Genomic DNA, 20,741 nt, shown 5'->3' with positions numbered 1-20,741 from the left:
TTAGGCCTTATTTTAAATTTAAGAGGTAAGCCCATGAAGAGAGGTAAGACTATCGGAATAATTCTTAAACACCCCATGGAAGCCTTCCTTAATTGGCAGAATATTTTAATAAAATAGATTCAAAATGTTATCAAATGTTTATTTTAATTTTAAAGAAATTAAATTATTATGTTTCTCCTCCAAGACTGCCATTAAAAATGAAACATGGAATGGTAATTATGAACATTCGAAGCCGCTAAAACAAGTAAAAGTTTCAATATATTACAGAAACTAAAATATGAAAAAATATGCTCATAGCACGAGAAATTAACAAAATCACTAACAGCTTCCTGTTATCTAACGCAAAAATTAAACAAATGCAAACTTCGGAAAGTACCATTCTTCCATCACCATTATATACGGAATCGTGAAGTGCCGCTTGCACCATGAGTGAGCGATAGTTTAACTATCCTTACAGAGTAGACAACTTGCCCATCACTCCGTCAGCATTCACGTAACTAAAACGTGCAAGCCCGTGATTACCATGGACAATCTACTTCCTTCTTCAATGACGTTGTCATCCATCGCCATATTAGTGATCACTCTATCTTTGAAATTCTGTCATCAGATTTAAACCAACTTCATGTGTAGAGCCAACAGTGGGGACTACAACTTGATAGAATTCTTGCGTAGGTCGTCCATCCATCCCCATTTATAGGTCGTGGATGGTGTCAGCATAAAGGCGACATATGAAGTGAAGTATGTGGGAGTTAAAATAACTTAGAACCTATCGTGGAGAATGCATATAATAAATATCTGTTGCAAAGCCCAAAAGAACTAGGATTCATCAAGAGTGTTGTCGGAAATGATAAAGTAAATGAGAGGTGCTATTTCGCAATGGTCCGGCCACACCTTGGATATGCAGCGAGCATTTGCGATCCAGTGTAGAATGTTTTAATCAGTGAACTTAATAAAATACGAAGGAAAGCTAAGCGATTCATTACAAACTGCAACGGGCGAGCATGAACCATTACACAGAGCGAATTAGGCTGGGATCCGACTCGAAGGCTGGACGCTAGGCATTTTGAGAAATTGAGAATATATTTACTTCGACACGGAGAACATTATTAGAACCCCAATATATTTACAGGTCTGTCAGAAACGATTAGTTAAGAGAGATATTTTACTGAACGGATCGGTATGGGGATTGTTTTTTCCCCATATAATAAAGACTTTAATAAAGGCAAAGTGGAGCTTTGTTGGAACATTTCCTTTTTATTTGAGAATGATTGGTGTCATAGCACCCCCGCCATACGCCAATTGAGGCGGTTTGCGGGGTAATATATAAATTTAGAATGATTGGGTGAATATTTCTGGAAACCTGTTAATGCATATTTCACCACGAAATATGTCCAGTATGATGATTATTTTTAAATATTCAATCAGACATTTGATAATATTTTTATCTATAGCGGAAATTAAGAGGCTGCTAGGGATGTGCGAGTACTTGAAAATTCGAGTCAAGCCGAGAGGTTGGTATTCAACTCCAGTGGCGCAGCGAGAGAGGGGGGGATTTCGGGGGTTACACCCCCCCCCTGGGGCGCAGCCAGGAATTAAGTCTAGGGGGGTTTTCAGGCGCAACTAATACTTACGGGTGTGGGGGATATGCATACCAACCAGGGTAAGCAGGAGTTGCTGGGGCCCTCCTCCAGAAAATTTTTAAGAATAATGGTTCAAAATGGCGAGTTTTACGGCTTCCTGAGGGATATTTGATTAATCCTAACACTATTTTATAAGTAATACTGATCCAAAAAAGTAAAACGGATTAAACTTAAAAATTTCTCTGAGCTCTGGGGGGAGTTTTATCCCCATAAACCCCCCTCGCTGCGCCACTGCCCCACCCCCCAGAGCTCAGAGAAATTTTTAAGTTCAATCCATTTTACTTAATTGGATTAATATTACTAATATAATAGTGTAAGGATTAATAAAATATCCCTCGGAAATCCGTAAAACTCGCCAGTTTGAACCGTTTATCTTAAAATTCCGCAATTTATTAATTTCGCACCTACCGCTTATCCTGGTGGCTATTCCATACCCCCACACACCCCGGTATTAGTTGCACCTCTCGACTCGAGTACTTCGAGTAGCATTACGAGTGTCGAGTCGAGCAGGGATGCTGACTTACAAAAAATATTGGGGGGCCCAAACCGGGGATCTTGCCCCGGGAAATTTTATAAGTAGTGAGCTTTAAGTTTTTTAAGCATTTTAGAGTAGTAATATGATCAACATTAAAACCATGATAACTCTAATCTCTATATCTGCACACTTGGGGGAAAGTTGACAAGCCTGACAAATTTTTTTCTCACACCCATAACGAATTTTTGAGGGGGCCCGAGCCCCCTGACTCTGCTGACTCCCAGTACTTCGTTAACAAGTTCCAATGACCACAGTATGTTTTATTCGAAAAATTGACGAAAGGGAACCAAATGAAGTGGCTTTAAAACTGCTACTTTACCTCAAACGTCACTGAGAGAATTTCGTTCGAAATTTTTATGCTAAAACTCCATGAGAAGCATAAAATACTTATAATAGATACACCCATAGTAAAAAAATTCAAGTGAAATCCTTCGTCCTTCTTCAATTCTGATTCCAGAACGAAATGTTTATCCATTGGAAATATTAAATAAACAAATGAAAATGATTTGGAAAATTTTCCTTTAAATGTGGAATTAAACTGAAAACCTATAGCATGAACCGCCAGGACGCTTCTCTTAAGAAAGTACAGAAAAATACTGTCAGGATAAGCTAAAAGCCTTTTTTTTCCGAAACGGAAAATTACGCCTGAACTCAACAACTCAAACCTCAAACCAATTTTACGAGGGGGAGTAATTCATTTCTGTTCTCCATAAGACAACAGGACGCTTCTTCCATGGGGTCCTATAGGGATGCGATACTTAATCCCATCGGATTAAGTATCGCATCACTATTTGAGGACCAATTCTTCAAAATTTTGCAACATTTATTTAATCTCCCGCGTCATTGCAGCCTTTGATATTCATGCCAAAATATCAAGTCAGTCCCAAATATCCGTTTTTATTCCACATGTATTATAACTAACGATCACATTTCGCAACATAAGAAATCATTGTTTGAATAATTATGAATTATTATTTGAATTAAAATACTATTTACTGTTAGTTGTTTCACCATCGCAACTATACTGCACACTATGGATGCCGAATTCATTCATTGGCTCATGATTATCATAAAAATTAAAGGCGCGCAACCACCATCCCCCGTAATATCCGGAAAATTCGGGAAAATTAGTAAAGGTGGTAATCATTAAAGTGGCTCTCCGGAGCAAGTTTTTATTACAACAGCTGGAAAAAAATGGCTCACGGTAATAGGGAAATTGCATACTTTTTATAAACAGTATGCTGATATACTACAGTAAACACTTAGTACCGCAATATACTTTTTTCCGCTTAAAATTCAGTTTTTACCCTAGAAAATGACTCCCAAAAGTCTCCCGAGTTTCGCGGGCTAAAAAATACCGCCCCCACTAATCTTTGGCCGTGACGTCATAGTTCAGTACGAGTCCAAGATCCAAGCTCAGTAACTGCAAGTTTGGAAGAGCCACGTTGCGTTTAAAGGAGAACATGGCTGAAATAAGGAAAAATTACAAGTGGTGCATTGTTCCTCTGTGCAATAACACCCCAGAAAAAATTTTCGTCTGCATTCCCACGGAGGAAATTAGAAGAAAAGCCTCGATGCATGCCGTCTGTCGGGATGAGCGTTACGGAAAAATAAGAGTATAATAAACGGAATGATAAACCCGTGTGCTATGTGAGCGAAGATAACTTTAATATTAATAATATATCCATATTTCATTGACTGAATAACTTGAAACTGAGATTTTTCGATAATTCAGCCGCCGTAGAATAAAAACTCAACTTCACAACAAAAATCGAGATAGGTGTTTCTCGATGGTTATGATGGACTCAAATTATTTATGGCACTTGTTCAATTTCAGTTACGGAAGGACATAGAAAATTCCATGATGTTTAAAATCAAGAGAGGAAATATGAAAACACAGAGCAACGTTGATCCTCATGCATTCGAGTGCCAGCCAAGAAGACAGCGTTTTCTTCTACTGTCGGCGTCAAAATGATGTGCCGCTGTACTTTGCAAATTTATACCCTGGCTTCACTGCATGCTATAATAATGAACTATATGTCATTTTAAAGGAAATTTTATCCTAAATTCTGATTTTTTTATTACAAAAAAATTGAAAAACATATAGATACGGCCAGTGCAATATAAATGACTCCGCGCACCGAAAAATTAGCCGTTTTGTCAACTTCATGAACTTTGCAACTCAACCTAAGGAAAACTACTACGTCTACAGCATTCATCTTACACATTAATTTACACTCGTCAGTGCGGATTAATAAAATGGCTTTTGGGTATTTTTAGAACTTATATTTTGTTATAAATTAATGAAAATATTTAAACATCGTCTTGTCCCAAAGATAAAGGAAGTTGTAGATGGAAAAAGAATGGAATCCAGAGGTGGTCACAAAAAATGAATCGCAGCATTCTTTGATTTTATTCTACGCCGGCTTGCTTTTCAGAAAAAGTTGAGTCACAATGAGGAATGTTCCGCGGCCCTTGATTTGGAAACTGTGGAGATAGAGGAAGACGTGTGGATCAGCAATTTCCATTTAGTTGGTTGTCAGGATAAACCAAGGATCCATTTAAAGGTTGTTAGGCTATCGTATAAAGATAGGACTGATGTGCACCACAGGGGAAATGGGATGTTTGAGGGAAAGTCAAACCCAAAGTTGTCCAAAGAATGTGCAGTTCTATGTTGCTCTTTCCCAGTTAAAACCAAATAGAAATTGGATTGGGATGATATTTTCACCGCGGGTTCCAGTGATAGTGAGAGTGCAGGTGATCATGGTCATCGTCGAAGGTCATCCCTCTAGGATTTCCGATACGGAATTTTTAAGTGACAACCGATCGCAATGACGATGAGCTCGCCTTTAGAGTAGGTTTCAGATATATCGTGAGAAAAGCTCCCAAAATGTATTAAAGACTCTGATTGGAAAATATTAAAATTTTAATGTTACTTTAGGAAGGCCTTCTAATTACAAAAGTAACTTATTAACACCTGAAGACGTTGTATTTATTATATTAATCGAAATGCGATTGACCGATTCTTTCTGCAGAATAGGAAGTGGTTTCGGGGTTTTGAGTTACAAGATGGTAGATTGTGTTGGAAGTTCGTCTATATTATCGCTACTAAATTGAAACATTAATAGTCTGGCTTCCTCAGAGCTTCCTGTCGCCCTCCAGGCAAGGTATTTTTAAGTTGAAAGTATCATCGACAGCTTCGAGGTGGAAATAAGTTCACCGTATACGCTTTCGCCAATGTTATACGCAAGTCTCACTTTGTTATGAACTATAAAACATTTCAGATGCACATCGGTTGGATCCTTTAATTGCGACGATGTTGCCCGGGCGACCACCATATCGAATTCCCATCGTAAAAAATGCCCCAGATATGATACGCTAAATTTTTTTCGCGTATAGAAGCCGATATTCACTTTTAACATTGTTTCTTATGGGATATATGTTTCGATTAACGTCATTTCGTTTATCGTCACATTTTTCAGGAACGTTAAACGAGGACTCACTGTACTGGAACTAAGAAATGCCTCACGACCAAGCCGTCGCTTGCGTCCAAATGCCTATGCTGCTTCCTTCGCTTCCTCGTACTGAACTATGACGTCAATTTGCCGCTAGCCAATCATCGGGCGTTTTCGAGTCCCACTCGTTTTTGAAAATTCTCTTGAACTTTAATGAATAAAATATCGCTAACGACATCAAAAAGTAATAAAACCTTTTCACTGTGAGACGCAAACATGTATTTCTACATGATTTTGGAGCTCACAACTGTTTCTGAAATGTATGCAAGTTCCCTATTGGAGAACACCTAAAAATACACTAATCTAGCTATCACATAGGCGCTGAGAGGCGTTACAAAACACCAAGGCGCCCCCCTTCGACAGGTAGTGAACCGAACCACAAAACAATTGCCCCCGTGCCATCTCATTTCATCCCATCGGCTGTAGGCAACGCATGGATGGCACTTCCACGACGTCCAAAATTATGGTGAATTTTTTACCAACCCTGCAGAATACTTTTCAAAAAAACGTCCCAGTCATTCAACTGGTGATTGGAGCATATATGCACACAGACTTTTGGAAACGTTAGTACACACGAAGTGGTGCTCTAATAGGAATTCCCGACTCCCACATAAAGGTATGGCATGGTATTTGGAGGAGGCGATCGACAGCTTAGGTAATTTGCGCCATGAGGTAAGGGTAGGTAAGGAAGGGTGGAGAGAAACCCGGCGTCGGCATTAGCCTACTCTTAACGGAAAGCGCTATCGGGACCACGGCTTAACGTCCCATCCAACGGACGGAGTGTTCCGCTTGAAATGTCCTCCACACAACATTCAAGCAAGGATCGGGCAATATCTGAAAATTCTATGCCACCGCCGGGATTTGAACCATAGCCCACAGGGTAGGAAGCCAACACTGTAGCCACCACAAAAACCCGATCCCCTACATTAACCTCTTTTTATGTTACCTTAGGATGTGACAAAATACATCAGTATTTCTCTACAACGTACCTAAAAGCTGGAATAATGACGTTTCATCTTTTGGTTGACTTTTCAATCGAATAAAAATTTTTATCAGGTTTATATTCTCCAAGAATCCAAGCAATACCAAACAAATACGTTATGTTGAATCAGCACTCATTCCTGTATATGCCGGTCTCTAGCAAATACATTTTTAAGTCATTCACTTTTAAATGTGTTAATTCGAAGAGTTGCGCGATAGAAATTGAAGAAAAGGTTGCTTGAGTGGACACTACCTACCATGAGACGATTTTCAGAAGCACTAGTCAGTGGCCAACCACAAACCTTTGGATTCCAAAGCAAGATGGTGGAAGGGAATAGATCATATGAAATCTTGGATCATCCAAATATGGATAAAAAGGCAGGAATCGTTGAAAAAGTTCCTTTATATCGAAGAAATTTTCAAATTAATTTTATTTTACCCTCATGGCACTGAAAAAATCAGTACCAGCGATGCTAATTCTATCCTATGATAAGTATGGGAACATTTAAATCCAGAGTAAATGGGAAATAAATTTGAAATACTTTTGTGTCCTTTTTTCATCCATAATTCCAAAATATAAAATATTCTATCATTGGAAACACTCGATGCACTTGCCATTCAGCACTTGAAATTCACGACGAAACTACAATTTGTATCAGTAAGTTTTGCGGGTACAAAGAAATCTAAAGCCCCACAAAGGGTGCCATACGCAAATTCGCCAAATCGAATCTGCTGCACTGGTCCCTGGTAGAGTAAAGAAAACTGGAACGAATAGAAGGGTGGTACTAAAAATCATTCGAATATTTCATAACTATGTTGCAGGTCAACCTTGGGAGCCATACTTACACGTATAGTCACCTCTAGGAGTGGTGCCGTTGGTGTCCATAGAGTGTGGGTGAGAGACGTGTGGATGTTGGCCGTCGAGCGCCGATCGAAGGGACGCAGCGGCGGCGGCGGCGGCCGCGGCAGCCGACGCAGCGTGGAGGGAGCCGTAGAGGTCCATGTAGGTCGCGTGGTGGAGGCGGAAGGGCGGAGGCGGCGCTGCGGCCGGATGGTGGTGGTGGTGGATGGCGTGGTGTGGCGCGGGTGGCGCCCGGTGTCCTAAGATGAGATCCGAGAGCGTGGGTGGAGGTGGCTGGGGCGCAGGGGGGCGGAGATGGGCGTCCGGTCTCTCCGAGTCCTCGACCCCCACCGGACCCCGGCCAGCGTCGGGGTTGGAGGCCCCCCGGGGTCGGGGAAGCGGTGCACTCGGGAATGGAGGAAGATCCAACCTGGGTGGGAGAGAGAAAATAGGTTGGGGATTAGTCGAGCCGTCTCAGCGTTTCATGAGGGTCAAATACTCCCAAGGCGAGATTCCACACATCTCACACTCAGCAACTTCATGTAAGTACGGTAACACTCCAACAGCCTTTAGCCGTAGCGAAAGAGTTTCGCATCCATCAGATCACAGTTACGAAACGTCGCAATGAAAGCCAGCATAAAATAGGCTGACTAGTTTGGAGAGAAGGTTAGATTACCATAAACGGGTAGGGAACTAGTTGGAAGGAAATGCTAGGGAAAAAAGTCAAACCATACCTACTTATACTATGCTGAATATTTTAGTTTTCAAATTGGTTCCGCGAATTATTGTTTCAACAGATTATAAAAGCACATTATTTAAGTATCATCATAATAAGACTCGAAATTTTAATATCCTGAAAGGGAATTTTCCTTTAAAACTGTAATTTTACATCAAGACCGGTTTCAATGCATTTTGTATTATCTTCAGAAGAAGAAGATATTACAAAATGCACTGACTAAAACCGGTCATGAAGTAAAATTAAAGGATCGGGGATAACTGCTATATAGCTTTTAATTTAATACTATGTTTAGTATTCCGCCACATTAAGCCAGGCACAGTTCCCTTATGTATTGAAAGGATTGCAGCGGAGAGAAAAACTTCGTTAGCACTTTATGGAAACCCGTCTACGATTATGGTGGCTTTCTCTCGATTTTCATCGTATGTTATTCATATAAAACGAATTATATACCAATATTCTGTATTTATCCTTTCGTTAAGATTTGATTTTTCACACATCCGTTTCTTTTAAACGGGTAATTTTTTCTACTCTTATATTTTTTTGCCACATTTGAGAGTTATTTGGGCGTATATCAGCCGATTCATGCATGTAATAATATATTAAATTTTATTGTATCAAATATTTACAGAAAAATACCAAAATTTTTATTCAATGAGGATATAAGTTTTCACTATGGCATTTAAAAAATCTTCAATCGTTCGTGTTCCATGAAAAAGTTAACTCAATTTAAGGTATTCAAAAATTAAAAAGAAAACGATGAAAGCATGTGAACTGTGGCGCCGACTCCATATATGGGGACTGAGGGGGTCCGAGCCCCCTTAAAAAATCGTTATGGGGGTGAGGAAAAAATATTTCAGGCTAGTAGATTTTCCCAGGAGCGTCCAGTTATCGAGAGTCGGGTTTTAGCTATATACTGTTGATCATATGACTCTTCTAAAAAACTTTAAAACTCATTATTTATAAAATTTCCCGGGGCAAGACCATCGGTATGGGCCCCCCAATAATTTTTAAAACTCGGCATCCCTACATATGAACATTGCTATTCAGCGTTAACATTGTGATACTAGTAACGTTAGTGGCCTTTTCGTGGTCCTTTATACTTAGTGGCACTTATACTTATGTATCACATTGTTATCAAACACGTTTTCATCAACAAATATGTTTCGTACAAATTAAAAACTCAATTACTTTTTCAGCGAATTAGTATGCATTTCTTCAATTAAGTGATAGAATGACATCGAGGGGGAATAAATAAAATTACGAATGTGGATCAATAATTTCTCATTGGGATGATTAATTTAAAATTTTCAATTAAATCTTCCTTTGGCTCAAAATATCTATTCCTGCGTATCTGCATCTTTTGAAAAACAATCAAAAAGTATGCTTTCGAAAGGGCCCCAAAGTAGGCATAGGCGGTACTTGAAAAAGTACAGGTACTTTAGTGATGAGTATTAAAAAGCAATAATACTACTCTCCTGGTAGTAAATGGTAGTACCGGCGAAAAAATACCTGTACTTTCATAATTGATAAAATATGTTAATAAGTTAGGATTTAACGCTTGTCTTATCCTAATTATCCGGTTTTTCGGCAAATTAGCGTAACATACAGAAAGAATACACTGAAAAAATCATTAACTGGATTTTTTTACGAAAATTTATCGGAAAATACATGGAGGCTAGATTCTCTAATGGTGAGAAGGGTGATAGCGATGAAGTTTTTAAAGGCAATGATTTTGGTGCATATCATTAAATTTTGGTGTTTTCCTAGCGTATATGAAGTGTGAAGTTCTCTCGGGAACTCTATCAGATGACAATTGTTTTCCTAAAGCCACCGGATTTTTTTCGGACTCGAGACCAGCATTAGAACGTCTTCTGCCGAGAACTTATAATGAAAAGTATTCTTATTAACAGAGCTTACGTTGTCAGTCTGAGATTACCTAGAAAAAGCTCCTCTAATGTTAAGACATTTAATTTTACGATTTTACACAACAAGAATCGGTGTTAGTTATGGCTAAAATACTGCGATCGAATAAAATTTGGCGTGTAGGTCGCTGTTCCATTTATTTCAGAGAAAGAAATACAAATGTGAAGTTCGATAACTTTGACTTTTCCTGCCTTATTTGAGTAAATAAATATCTTCTACATCAATAATGATAACACTTATCTCGAACTCACAGTTTTGTAAAAGTACCATTAAATGATGAGAAAACAAGAAAGAAACTAAGGAAGGAGGACACATCTTAATAATTAAGAAGCAAAATTAATTTGGTCTTCTATTGATGGTGCACTTGATTGGTTGTATGTAAAAAAAAACAAGAAACGGATGAACAACATAGAGGTCATACCTCTATCGAAATGGCCTACTTCGCTTGATATATTATCAACACTCAATAGGGTGGTTTCCTAATATTTTTTTATTGCCTAAATCGAAAGATTATTACTCCTGGTGTACGAATTTCACGCTTTTAGTTTTTTAAATGACGATATCTATTTTTTGCAATTAAATGAAAAGTGAAAATTTTCAAGCGCGCGAAAACACGACGGCTAAGTAGGAATGATGGGAAAAGTCCGTTTGACGTATTTCTGGTTCCCGCTGCCGCCCTGTGAAGTGACCTTGAGGCGAGGCTTGAGCGCTGATACGACGCAGGCTGCTAGCAGGTAGCAGAGTACCCTGCAAGCAGGTAGCGCTTGGCTTAAATAAGGAATAATAATACCTTATCAAACGAAAGAAACTTTCCGAACTTAGCCAGTTTTAATAGGTGATTATTAAGACATGTTTCCCAATGCTCTGTGCCTCATGCCTGCATTGGTAATCTCAGACGATGTAAAACTCCTATCAACTCGTATAGAAACTAGGTCCCTGTGACGTCACGTAGAGTGGCATCGCATGGGCGCCAATCTGGCCTTTTTCAAATGCGGTTAAAATTGACCATTGCCATTCGCCTTAACTGGGATTACTAAAACCAAATAGTTTGTATATTGTGAATACGCTAATGGTGGCTAACGAATCGCAATCGATGCCTTTCGTTTTTTTTATGAAGGAAACTACCCTATTTTTTAAGTAGCTGTGTACGTAGTTGATTGATAACACATAAGATGGCAGCGCCGTCGAAGTACCAGTATTTCTAGTACCGATACTCCGGTAGTACCGCTAAAAAAATACTGGCCGATACTACCGAAGTAGAAAAAAATACTACTCGGTACTAACGGTATTTTTTGCCCATGCCTACCCCAAAGTATGGATTCGTTTTTGCGATGATGAAGCTTAATCATACTACGTAAATTGCTGGTTTTCCGGCCAGCTATTATTTCAAGTTCGGGTTAGCGATTAAATTATAGCTTGGAGTACATACAGCTTGAACATACATTCTATACCCCGTGCATCACAAGAAACTGGCCGTGAATCTAATAAGACGATTTCTAGGTTCCTTCCTTCTTTGGAGTCAATTCGCCACCACAAACTCTCTATTACGATTGTGCCTTTGTCTCTGGAGATTGACAGCATAATTAGTAGACAGACTCGAAAATAGTTGAGTTTGGACCCAAAATTTGACGGAATAGGGGCGGGAAAGGTCCTAACTATCCATCGAATCAACACACGGTGGCGTTTTATCAACGCAATTAGCCAGAGGGGCAGCCATCTTCCCTTTCATTTTTTATATGCTAAATATCTTGCAAAATTTAAACCTGTACGGTATGTTACATGCAGATGACGTCAAAAAAATTCTCTCGGAGACTTATATACTTCTCAAAATTATGTCCCTTGTTTTAATAATCATTTCTGGTTTACGCAAATCCTGAAGGCATCCCCAGTGTTGCTCGTAACTTGTGGATATTTAACTATAACTAAATTCGATAACCCAATAACATAATCAGTTTTAAATGCTATGGAAGAATTGCGTCATATTTCATTTACCTCGGCTTTGATTTCTTTCGATTTTAAAACTTTCAAGCAAGACGACGTTCACATTATGCGGAAGGAATATGAGGAGGTAGGAGAACCAGAACTTAGAGGAGGAAAGTGAAGCGGAGGAGGATAATCACGGACCGAGTATTTTAAAGGAATATAGTCATAGATTGGAGAGGCAGGCGATTCATTCGTAACCAGTATAAAGCCTAGAGTGCTCCAGTGAGGGTAGCCGACGGAGAATCAAAATGGGCAAGCATTGGTAGAGGTATGACACATGGCTGTCCACTATCGCCATTGGTTTTTAAAGTGAGCGCTGAGGAGATGGTAGAGGAGGCGTGGGATGAGTTGAAAGTAGGAGTAAAAGTGGGGGCGATGAAGTTTTAATCAGTGAGGTCCGCGGATTATCACATTGATTAGCCAGTCAGCGAGTGGGCTGCAGACTCTGGTGGATGCGATATACAAGCGTTTCTAAGGATACGGAATGAGTATAAATCACAAGAAGATGAAGTTTTTCGATTATTAAAAGTGTTTAAATAAGTTTAAACCCATTACTTAGTAGCATGCTTTTCAAAAATTCTCACCCCTGGTTTTGGACCCCCCCCCCCGAACGAAATTCCTGGCTACGCCACTGTGAATGCTGTTTTGCAAATCATACTGATCTAAGAATGTGATGCTCGGGATAAAAGTAGGAGGTAAAAAACTTGAGCAGATGGAGCAGTACCATTATTTGGGCAACGACTTGGAGGAAAACGGATACAGCAGTAAGGGCATCACGGAGATATTAGTGTTAGCTACGGAGGCGTCCATGAACAGGAAAGGTCTTATGAAAGGATCGTTATGTAGGAGATGAAAGAAAAGGCTAGTCAACAGCCTTAAGAGAAGACTGGAGGCGCTCGAGATGTGGGCACGAAGTAGAACGGAGGAGGTGAAGTAAGCGGGAAAGAGAAGAAACAAAGTTTATGATATTGTGGGTTAGGAGAGAAAGCTTCCAGATGAGATTCGGAGGAGATAGAAGTTTTGAATGGAATGAGAATTAAGCGGAGAGGGGATGTTACAAATTGTTAGAAGGAAGAATAGGTAAGCGGGGGAGGGGAACCAAGACCTATTTGCTGCCTTTTCACTCTTTTTTTCCTAGCGAAAATGTTACAATGATATACTTAGAGTAATACATAACTCAATAATGTGAAAATAGAAATCTTGAAATGTGCACTATGATGAATTCACCACTTTAAGTTTTCCCTAGATTTCATTAAGTAGTGCAACATGGGAATAAATTAAAAACCCCGTTAACCGTAACAAAGAGCCTTTTTTTTCAAGTTAAGCATCATTACAGCAGGAGAGTCGATAACGTTTATATCACTGGCTAAATTGAAGAAACAGTAGGATAGTAAGAATTTTTTCTAAACAAATTCTTAAGTGAATTTCTCTGGCTTGAAATGGCGGCATGCTGCAGCGCGTACTCACTCTTACCGCCTAAAGGCCGTGTTACACGGTAAACGGAATTGCGCAATCTGACGTACGTGCGAAGGCGCAATCAAAATTGCGTCGTGTAAAGCGGTGAATTGCTAGAACACGTGCGAGAATGCGTGGATGCGAGACGGCAAAATAGCCCCTGTTCTAATTTCGTTCGTGCATTCGCGCAATTCCACGCCATTTTAGAAATTAATGCAGCTCTAATCTGCGCAATTCCGTGCCCCGTGTAAAACGGCCTTAAAGAATATAATGAACACAATAGGAAAATCATCCATTTTTTGGCCCGAGGGAAAGAGGAAGGATAAGGAGACAAACCATAATGAGCTGCTACGCTAGATACACACCTAGGCACCACAGTAATAAGCACTACAATCGCTGGCTCTTCACTCTATTAGGTCGATGAGTTCGGAGAAGCTGACGGCTTCCTGTAAGTTATCCCTCAAAAACTTCAAGGCCTGCATTGCTTTGACTCCAAAGAGTTTCATTCTCTAAAGTATAAAAGAGTAATACAACCAGTATTGGCATAATATCTCTCATAACACTGTTCACTCTAATATAAAGATAGATTAAGAAACGGGCCCTTCCTTTCTTTGGGCTAATCGGAAAAGGCCCCTTCATTAGCTATATTAGGGTCGGACCCCAACCTAATAAGATTCGGCATCACCAAATTCCCTTTAGCGGATTTTTTCCCTTAAACCATAGCAATTCTTGCCACCTATAATTTTTCGCCAATTTTTTCATTCCACCAATAGCTTAAAGACATGCATGTTCATTTAGTTCATAAATATCCTGCCAATTTACTAGGGAATACGGTCCGAGCAGTAAAAAATTATAGATGAGTAAGGGTTTTTCATCTAAAAATAACAATGTTCACGGTGGATATTAGTTTTAAATTGATCAAATATTGTCATTTGTAAATTGGAAAAAGGCATTTTGGAGGAAAAATTGTCATGTGGAGGCCTGATGGTAAATTTAAATTGGTTTTCGGGGTAAACAGTGCAGCTAAATGGATTTATCTGCCGAATTCGAATCCTACGCGTAAAAGGTGATGCAATTCGCATGAACTGGCATGAGAAATATACACGATCAACGTGCACCACGAATCGTACCGAGGACGTTCGGCTTTACTCGGTGAGAACGTATTACATGTGCCGTTGTACTCTCGAGACTCGGAACTGCTTCTCCGGTGCCCCAGTTCTGAACAGATTCTCCGGATCATCGGTTTATAACCGCCTATGCAGTACCCCAATTCAGAAAATCAGATTGTTCCAAAATTAATGTGAAAAATGCGCGTTCTAAGGAAACCGAACCGCTGAACAGGTGCAGCGGATAACCGCCCAATCACAAATAATACAACCCCACCTAAACATGTTTTGAAGCGAGGTCGTTTTAAATTAAGGTTCGATGGAGGATTAAATCGAGGTTTTTATGAATATTTACCAGGCCCTAAAAATAATGATACAAATAATAATTTAATGTGCTTTATTTTACCATGCATCACAGTTTTTATGTGTAAGCTTACTTTGAAATTAAGTGATCAAGATAAAAGACTTCTTAAATACAGAACCATTGCCAGCAACTCTCATGGATAGACGTGCATTGTTTATAATGCCCAACTCTTTCTCTCAAAATTGTAAAATCTCTTGTGAAAAAAACTGAAAAATACTTAACGTTACTAAACTACTTAACTAAGAAACATACGCGAGAGTAATCAATGGCAAACAAATCAGGTAATTGAGAAATAGAAATTTAAAAAGTATATACATACAACAACTAGAGTCTATGTCATGAGAACGAAATATTATAGTTCGAAAATTTGATTTAGTGCATGTTAGAAATGAGAAAAACTGCGATTTGAAAATTCATGTGAAATGAAAAAAATAAAGCCGCATTCTTGAATTGGAACTGCGGAGCGAGAGACACTTCTTTGACGCTAATGTGGTGCGGCACCTTCAGTCAGTTTTATTCCTGAGGAAGCCGCGAGATGGCACTTATCTTCATTTCTTTTATTAGAATAGATAGCCAGGCTGATCGCGAAAACTCCTAAATTGTTGAGAACGATCCAGAGGCCAAAATGTCAAGCATCAAGACAAACTCGGGTACTTGAGAGACTAATGCCAAACAGACTGAAATATCGAGTTCACGTTCCTCTTTATTCACGGAGGTAGGCTTAGCGAATGAATACATACAAGTGAATATCGTTCGCACCGCCAATAAAATGGCTAATTTAATACTGAAACCTTATTTACACCATAATAGCATTAAAAATAAGCAGAAGAAAATTCCAAAAAAATATTAAATTAATTAAATTAATAATGTCAAAATAAAATATATCTCCCACTGCATTCTGGAATTTCTCCCTGATAATAATTCTTAATTACCCATGACAAGGTTAAGGAGAGGGGTAATTTGTCAAGCAGGAATCATGAGAAGGCTGTAGAGGATTTAAACCAGTGGCGTACCAATGGGGGAGGAGATGAGGGAAAGTATCCCCCCAAAGTCTATGAAAAATCAAAAAATTATTTAAAAATAGTCTGGATTTGATATATAATAACTGCATCAGCTTTAAGTTAAATTTTAAGTGCCAAAATGATGTAAAATGCATTTTCAGGCATGTTATCTTCCAATATATTTCCCGAATTCCCCTTTTCCTGAGGGTAGCCCCCACTAAATCCCATCATCCCCCCCAAAGCATATTCCTAGTTAAGCCACTGATTTAAAACGACCTACAAAATCCGATACAGAGATGCCGATTTTTTCCATTCACAGTGAATACTAATGATATGATGTCTTAAATCAAGAAATTGTCCATCACAGAGACTCATAACGGCGTCCACAAAAATTGAAGTACTGAATTGAAGCACAATTCAAAGTTTTGAAGGCGTATTTCATGAAAATTTCAGGGCAACAAATAATGCAGCTCCCACACGATCCTAAGTGATGTTTTTCAAGTGTACCTTGGATTTTTATCCATAAATCATGATTAAATCAAAGTAAAAACTCTAGGAAATATATATAATAGAAACCGCGGATTATCAGTATGGCCCTGAGTGGAGTCTCCCGTGACGGCAAGAGGTGTGCGAAACTTCTAAAGATGAAAATTCATTTCAGACGTGGAAAAAACTAAGGTCCACCGATTCCGTGGCATGTTTTTTCGAGTCCAGGTCAATGTAAATGATCTTTCTTTTATTTGGAGGATTTTTAAACATGAACTACTGTCGGCGTCAAAATGATGTGTCGCTGTACTTCGCAAATTTATAGCTGGACTTCAGTGCACGCCATAATAATATATAATATCTCAATTTAAAGGAAATTTTATTCTCAATTCTGATTAATTTTTTGTTTTATGAAAAATTAAAAAATCAAGACACGCGAGTGCAATTAATGACTACTCCCACCATACAGTTAGACTTTTTGTGAACTTCATAAAAATTTTAACTCAACCTAGGGAAAGTTACAACGTCTACAACATTCATCTTACACAATAAGTTGCAAACATTAATGTAAATTAATAAAATGGCTTTTGCATATTTTTAGAACGCATATTTTGTTGTAAAATAACGAAAATGTAGTCCTACAGTTTACCCCGAAAGAAAAAATAAAACTGATGGAAACACTTCTTAATTTATTTGCAATTTTTTTATGATCCAAAAATACATTATATTTATGTATCATAGATTATACATGGGCATAAAAAACTACGCCGCAGCGAACTGGCATGCACTGAGATCCAGACATAAATTTGCAAAATACAGCGGCACATTATTTTGACGCCGACAGTAATTCGCCTTCACTGTCTGTAATACTGATTAGTAACTATTCCCTCTCTAACGCCCCTTCAAAGTGCTCACCATGGATTCAACGCATGCTGATTCACACTCGTCCGACCGCACCTTGAATATGCAGCGAACGTATGGGATCCGGTGCAGAAAGACTTAATTCGCGAACTGAACAAATTACAAAGGAAGGCTGCGCGGTTCGTCAAAAACCGCTACGCGCGTAAAGATGTTAAGATACCCAGATGTTAAGCGAATTAGGCTGGGAGCCGCTGGAGACTCGGAGGCGGCGCGCTAGGCTTAGATTGATTGAACAATTGAGAATGGATATCATTAAGAGCGACACAGAGAACATAATATTAGAGCCAAACTATATTTCCAGATCCGATAGAAGCGATAAATTAAGAGATATGTTTTGCCAAACGGATAGATATGGGAATTCGTTTTTCCCCCGGATCATAAAGGACGTTAATAAACGCTAGTCCCAACTTCGTTAGAGCACTTCATTTTTTTAGCTGTAAACAGCTGGTGTCCTAACGCCCCCTGCCACACGCCTTCTAGGCGGCTTGCGGGGTATTATGTAGATGTATCTAAATCGCACATAATTGTACTTTGATATGTCATTTTTTTCAATTATTTCATAACAACAACGAACATTTTCAAAATATGTATCTGCCAAATGTTATTACGCCTAAATTATAATTGTATTGTACAAATTTAATTTAGTTGAAATGTTTGAGCATCAGAATAAGCGATGAACCCAAGACTAGTTTCCTAGCTATACTTACGTGAATGAGTGAAGAATATTAACCAAGCAACTATCCTAACAGTAAATCATTTTAATGGAAAGCTATTGGAAGAGGCGATTCCATGTGCGGGATTTCCGGGGAAGAATGAGAACACAAATTCTAATATCAATCATTTTATTTTTGCTTTCGTTTGGGTGCGTCTGCAGAATTCAACGCATTTGGATGTATTTCGTTTACGCGGCATACGTAAAAAACCTACTTTTTGTATGTAACTGATAACTTCAGGCTTGACTTTATGAAACCTCTCCATACTTGAAATGAAGGAAAAAAATTTTGTAAGGTTCACTATTATTTTCATATGGGCACGACCCGAGTTCCGTAACGTAGTTGAAGATGTTATTTCAATTTGTTTATTTCCTATTTTTTCTGAATACCAAATTTCCCGAGTTTTCCCTAAATTTTACCAAGAGACCTGAATTCCCTGAGTATTTCAGGTTTTCCAACGGAAACTGAAAATCACATGTTATAAATATAAGTTTTTCGCAACCCATTAAGGCTAAATACTTTCAGTCGGAACGTCAAAGAAAAGTACCTACGCAAAAGATATGGGATACGCATAATCTTAGCACGAATGCGGGATAAGGTGGCTTGGAAAAACACCTCCCCCTTTTGAAGCTTTTCCAACCCGAAGCTGAGTTTTCTGATTGAGCTGCTGGAAGGGTGACACGCGTAGGCAGTGAAAGACTCGAACGTGCTCCAAGATCCTCGCTTCCGGTTAATGGTCTTCATGGGGGCACCAACCCCATGCCTTTAGTATAGAAATCCCTCTAGTCTTTCACTTAAGCATAGAAATCTCTATGATGACTATGAAAGACTATGATCCACATGATCGGGCATACGCGAGTAACTTCCACACGCCAATTGCGCGTGATTGGGATCACCTTTAGAATAAATAAAGGCCAATTGCCCTAATAATACGTCATTTGATCATAGTCATCATAATTTGGGGAATTGGATGAAAATTTAACGCAGAATGCAAAAAAATACTCTCCAGTAAGTTACGGATCGTTGTGACCCTCATCTTGCTAGAAATTTAGATTACAGAGAGGATATATGCAAGTTAAAGATCTGGTGAATTTTACGACCACAAGGTCGACTTGTAACTATTTGTTTAATAATGCATATAATGGAGTGATGACACCGGAAGTTAGTAGCCATATTAATAATTGAAAAGAAATTTTCAGAGCAATGGACCATTCTAATTGCTTTGCTTTAGGTAATCAGCCATACAGACTGCATCCGCAATATAGTTTTAAGAGCGCTTCATTTCGGATAAAAATCGATTATCACACAAGAGGCAAAAGGGGACAAGTGAGCCTCTCTTAATAAAGCTAGAATATTTACAACGAATGAAAAATCTGAAGTTTTTTCCCTCTAATTAACAGTCCAGCCGATCGGACGCAACTTACAGTCTTACAATGTTAGGCCTGGAGACTTAATTCTTCTTATTTTTCTTTAATTCATTTATTAATGATATGTCTTGTGATATGTTTCTGACCTTAATGAAGAATTCGACGTGCAATGCGTCCTGGAGGTACGTTCCGACCGAAGCCGACCCGGCCGACCGTCCTTCTAGGACAGTTCTCCCTTCTAGGCCGGCCATATTGGTCGGTCTGGGCTATACTGTATAAGCCGGGGATAGTCTGTTTCGTGACAGTGGAGATTTCAAGGTGGTCTTCGAACGGAACGTGCCTCCAGTTTCTCACCTTTAATTCATATCATTTTCTTTGATCTTTTTCCTTCTTATAATTCAGTCATAATTCTTTAGTTGATATATAAAGTGATCTTTTTTGCTGAAAAATACAGTATTCCATTAGTCTTAAGTAATTAGGTGATGCTCTACAGTAATCGTGACTCACTCATTTTTCAACTCAACGGATGATTTGGATATTTATGGAGGATATCACCCGAAACAAATCCACAGATGGGAGAAGTTCACAAACTCGGATTAGAAAGACTAGTTCTTTCCCCTGTGCCACCTGAAACTCGGAGAATTTTTATATTGGAGGTGTGGGGGTCATAGATTCACGAGGATTTGAATACTGGAGTTTTCAATTGGTATCCAAGGGCTTTAATCATTGAGTCATCACGCACCTCTACATTGTAAAACAACTCGCAATAAATTTCAATTGAATTCCTGGAGTCACAGAAATTACTCTTTACCTGTGGACTCGCCCCTAGTCATGTGGAATAAAAGAATACAATTTAAATTAAGGAACCCAGATATTCTAATCACATTTCTAGAAGAAAATCTTATTTCCTATAGTGAGAAAATGATACATCTGAAAAATAAGATGACAGGTCTGGAACTACCCAACTATGTACGGGTCACACTTGCATTATACTCGACTCATTCGGTATATTCTATTTAAAATTATGAAAAATGCTACTTTTTTATTCTTACATTACCTGCATGACATGATTGCCGAAAGAAAACAAGAATATGAATGTTACTCGATCGAATTTTTTCCACGATTTTCGGGATTTTTTTACGAATCAATGGTAGGACTACTTCGTTCTCAG

General features: G+C 38.8%; 1 protein-coding gene across 1 annotated transcript in view; it reads right to left on the bottom strand.

Moving 5' to 3' along the window:
- Positions 1–20,741, bottom strand: part of LOC124159853 (transcriptional activator cubitus interruptus) — a 92,015-nt gene that overhangs the window by 32,842 nt on the left and 38,432 nt on the right. Inside the window, exon 2 of the mRNA XM_046535758.1 lies at positions 7,518–7,942. Coding sequence (XP_046391714.1) covers positions 7,518–7,942 — 425 coding nt within the window. The remainder of the gene's footprint in view (positions 1–7,517; positions 7,943–20,741) is intronic.

This window comes from Ischnura elegans, chromosome 1 (assembly GCF_921293095.1).
Source record: "Ischnura elegans chromosome 1, ioIscEleg1.1, whole genome shotgun sequence".
NCBI classification, from domain to species: Eukaryota; Metazoa; Arthropoda; class Insecta; order Odonata; family Coenagrionidae; genus Ischnura; species Ischnura elegans.
Note: the sequence above shows the minus strand (reverse complement) of the source record. Positions and strands in the feature narration are given on the sequence as shown.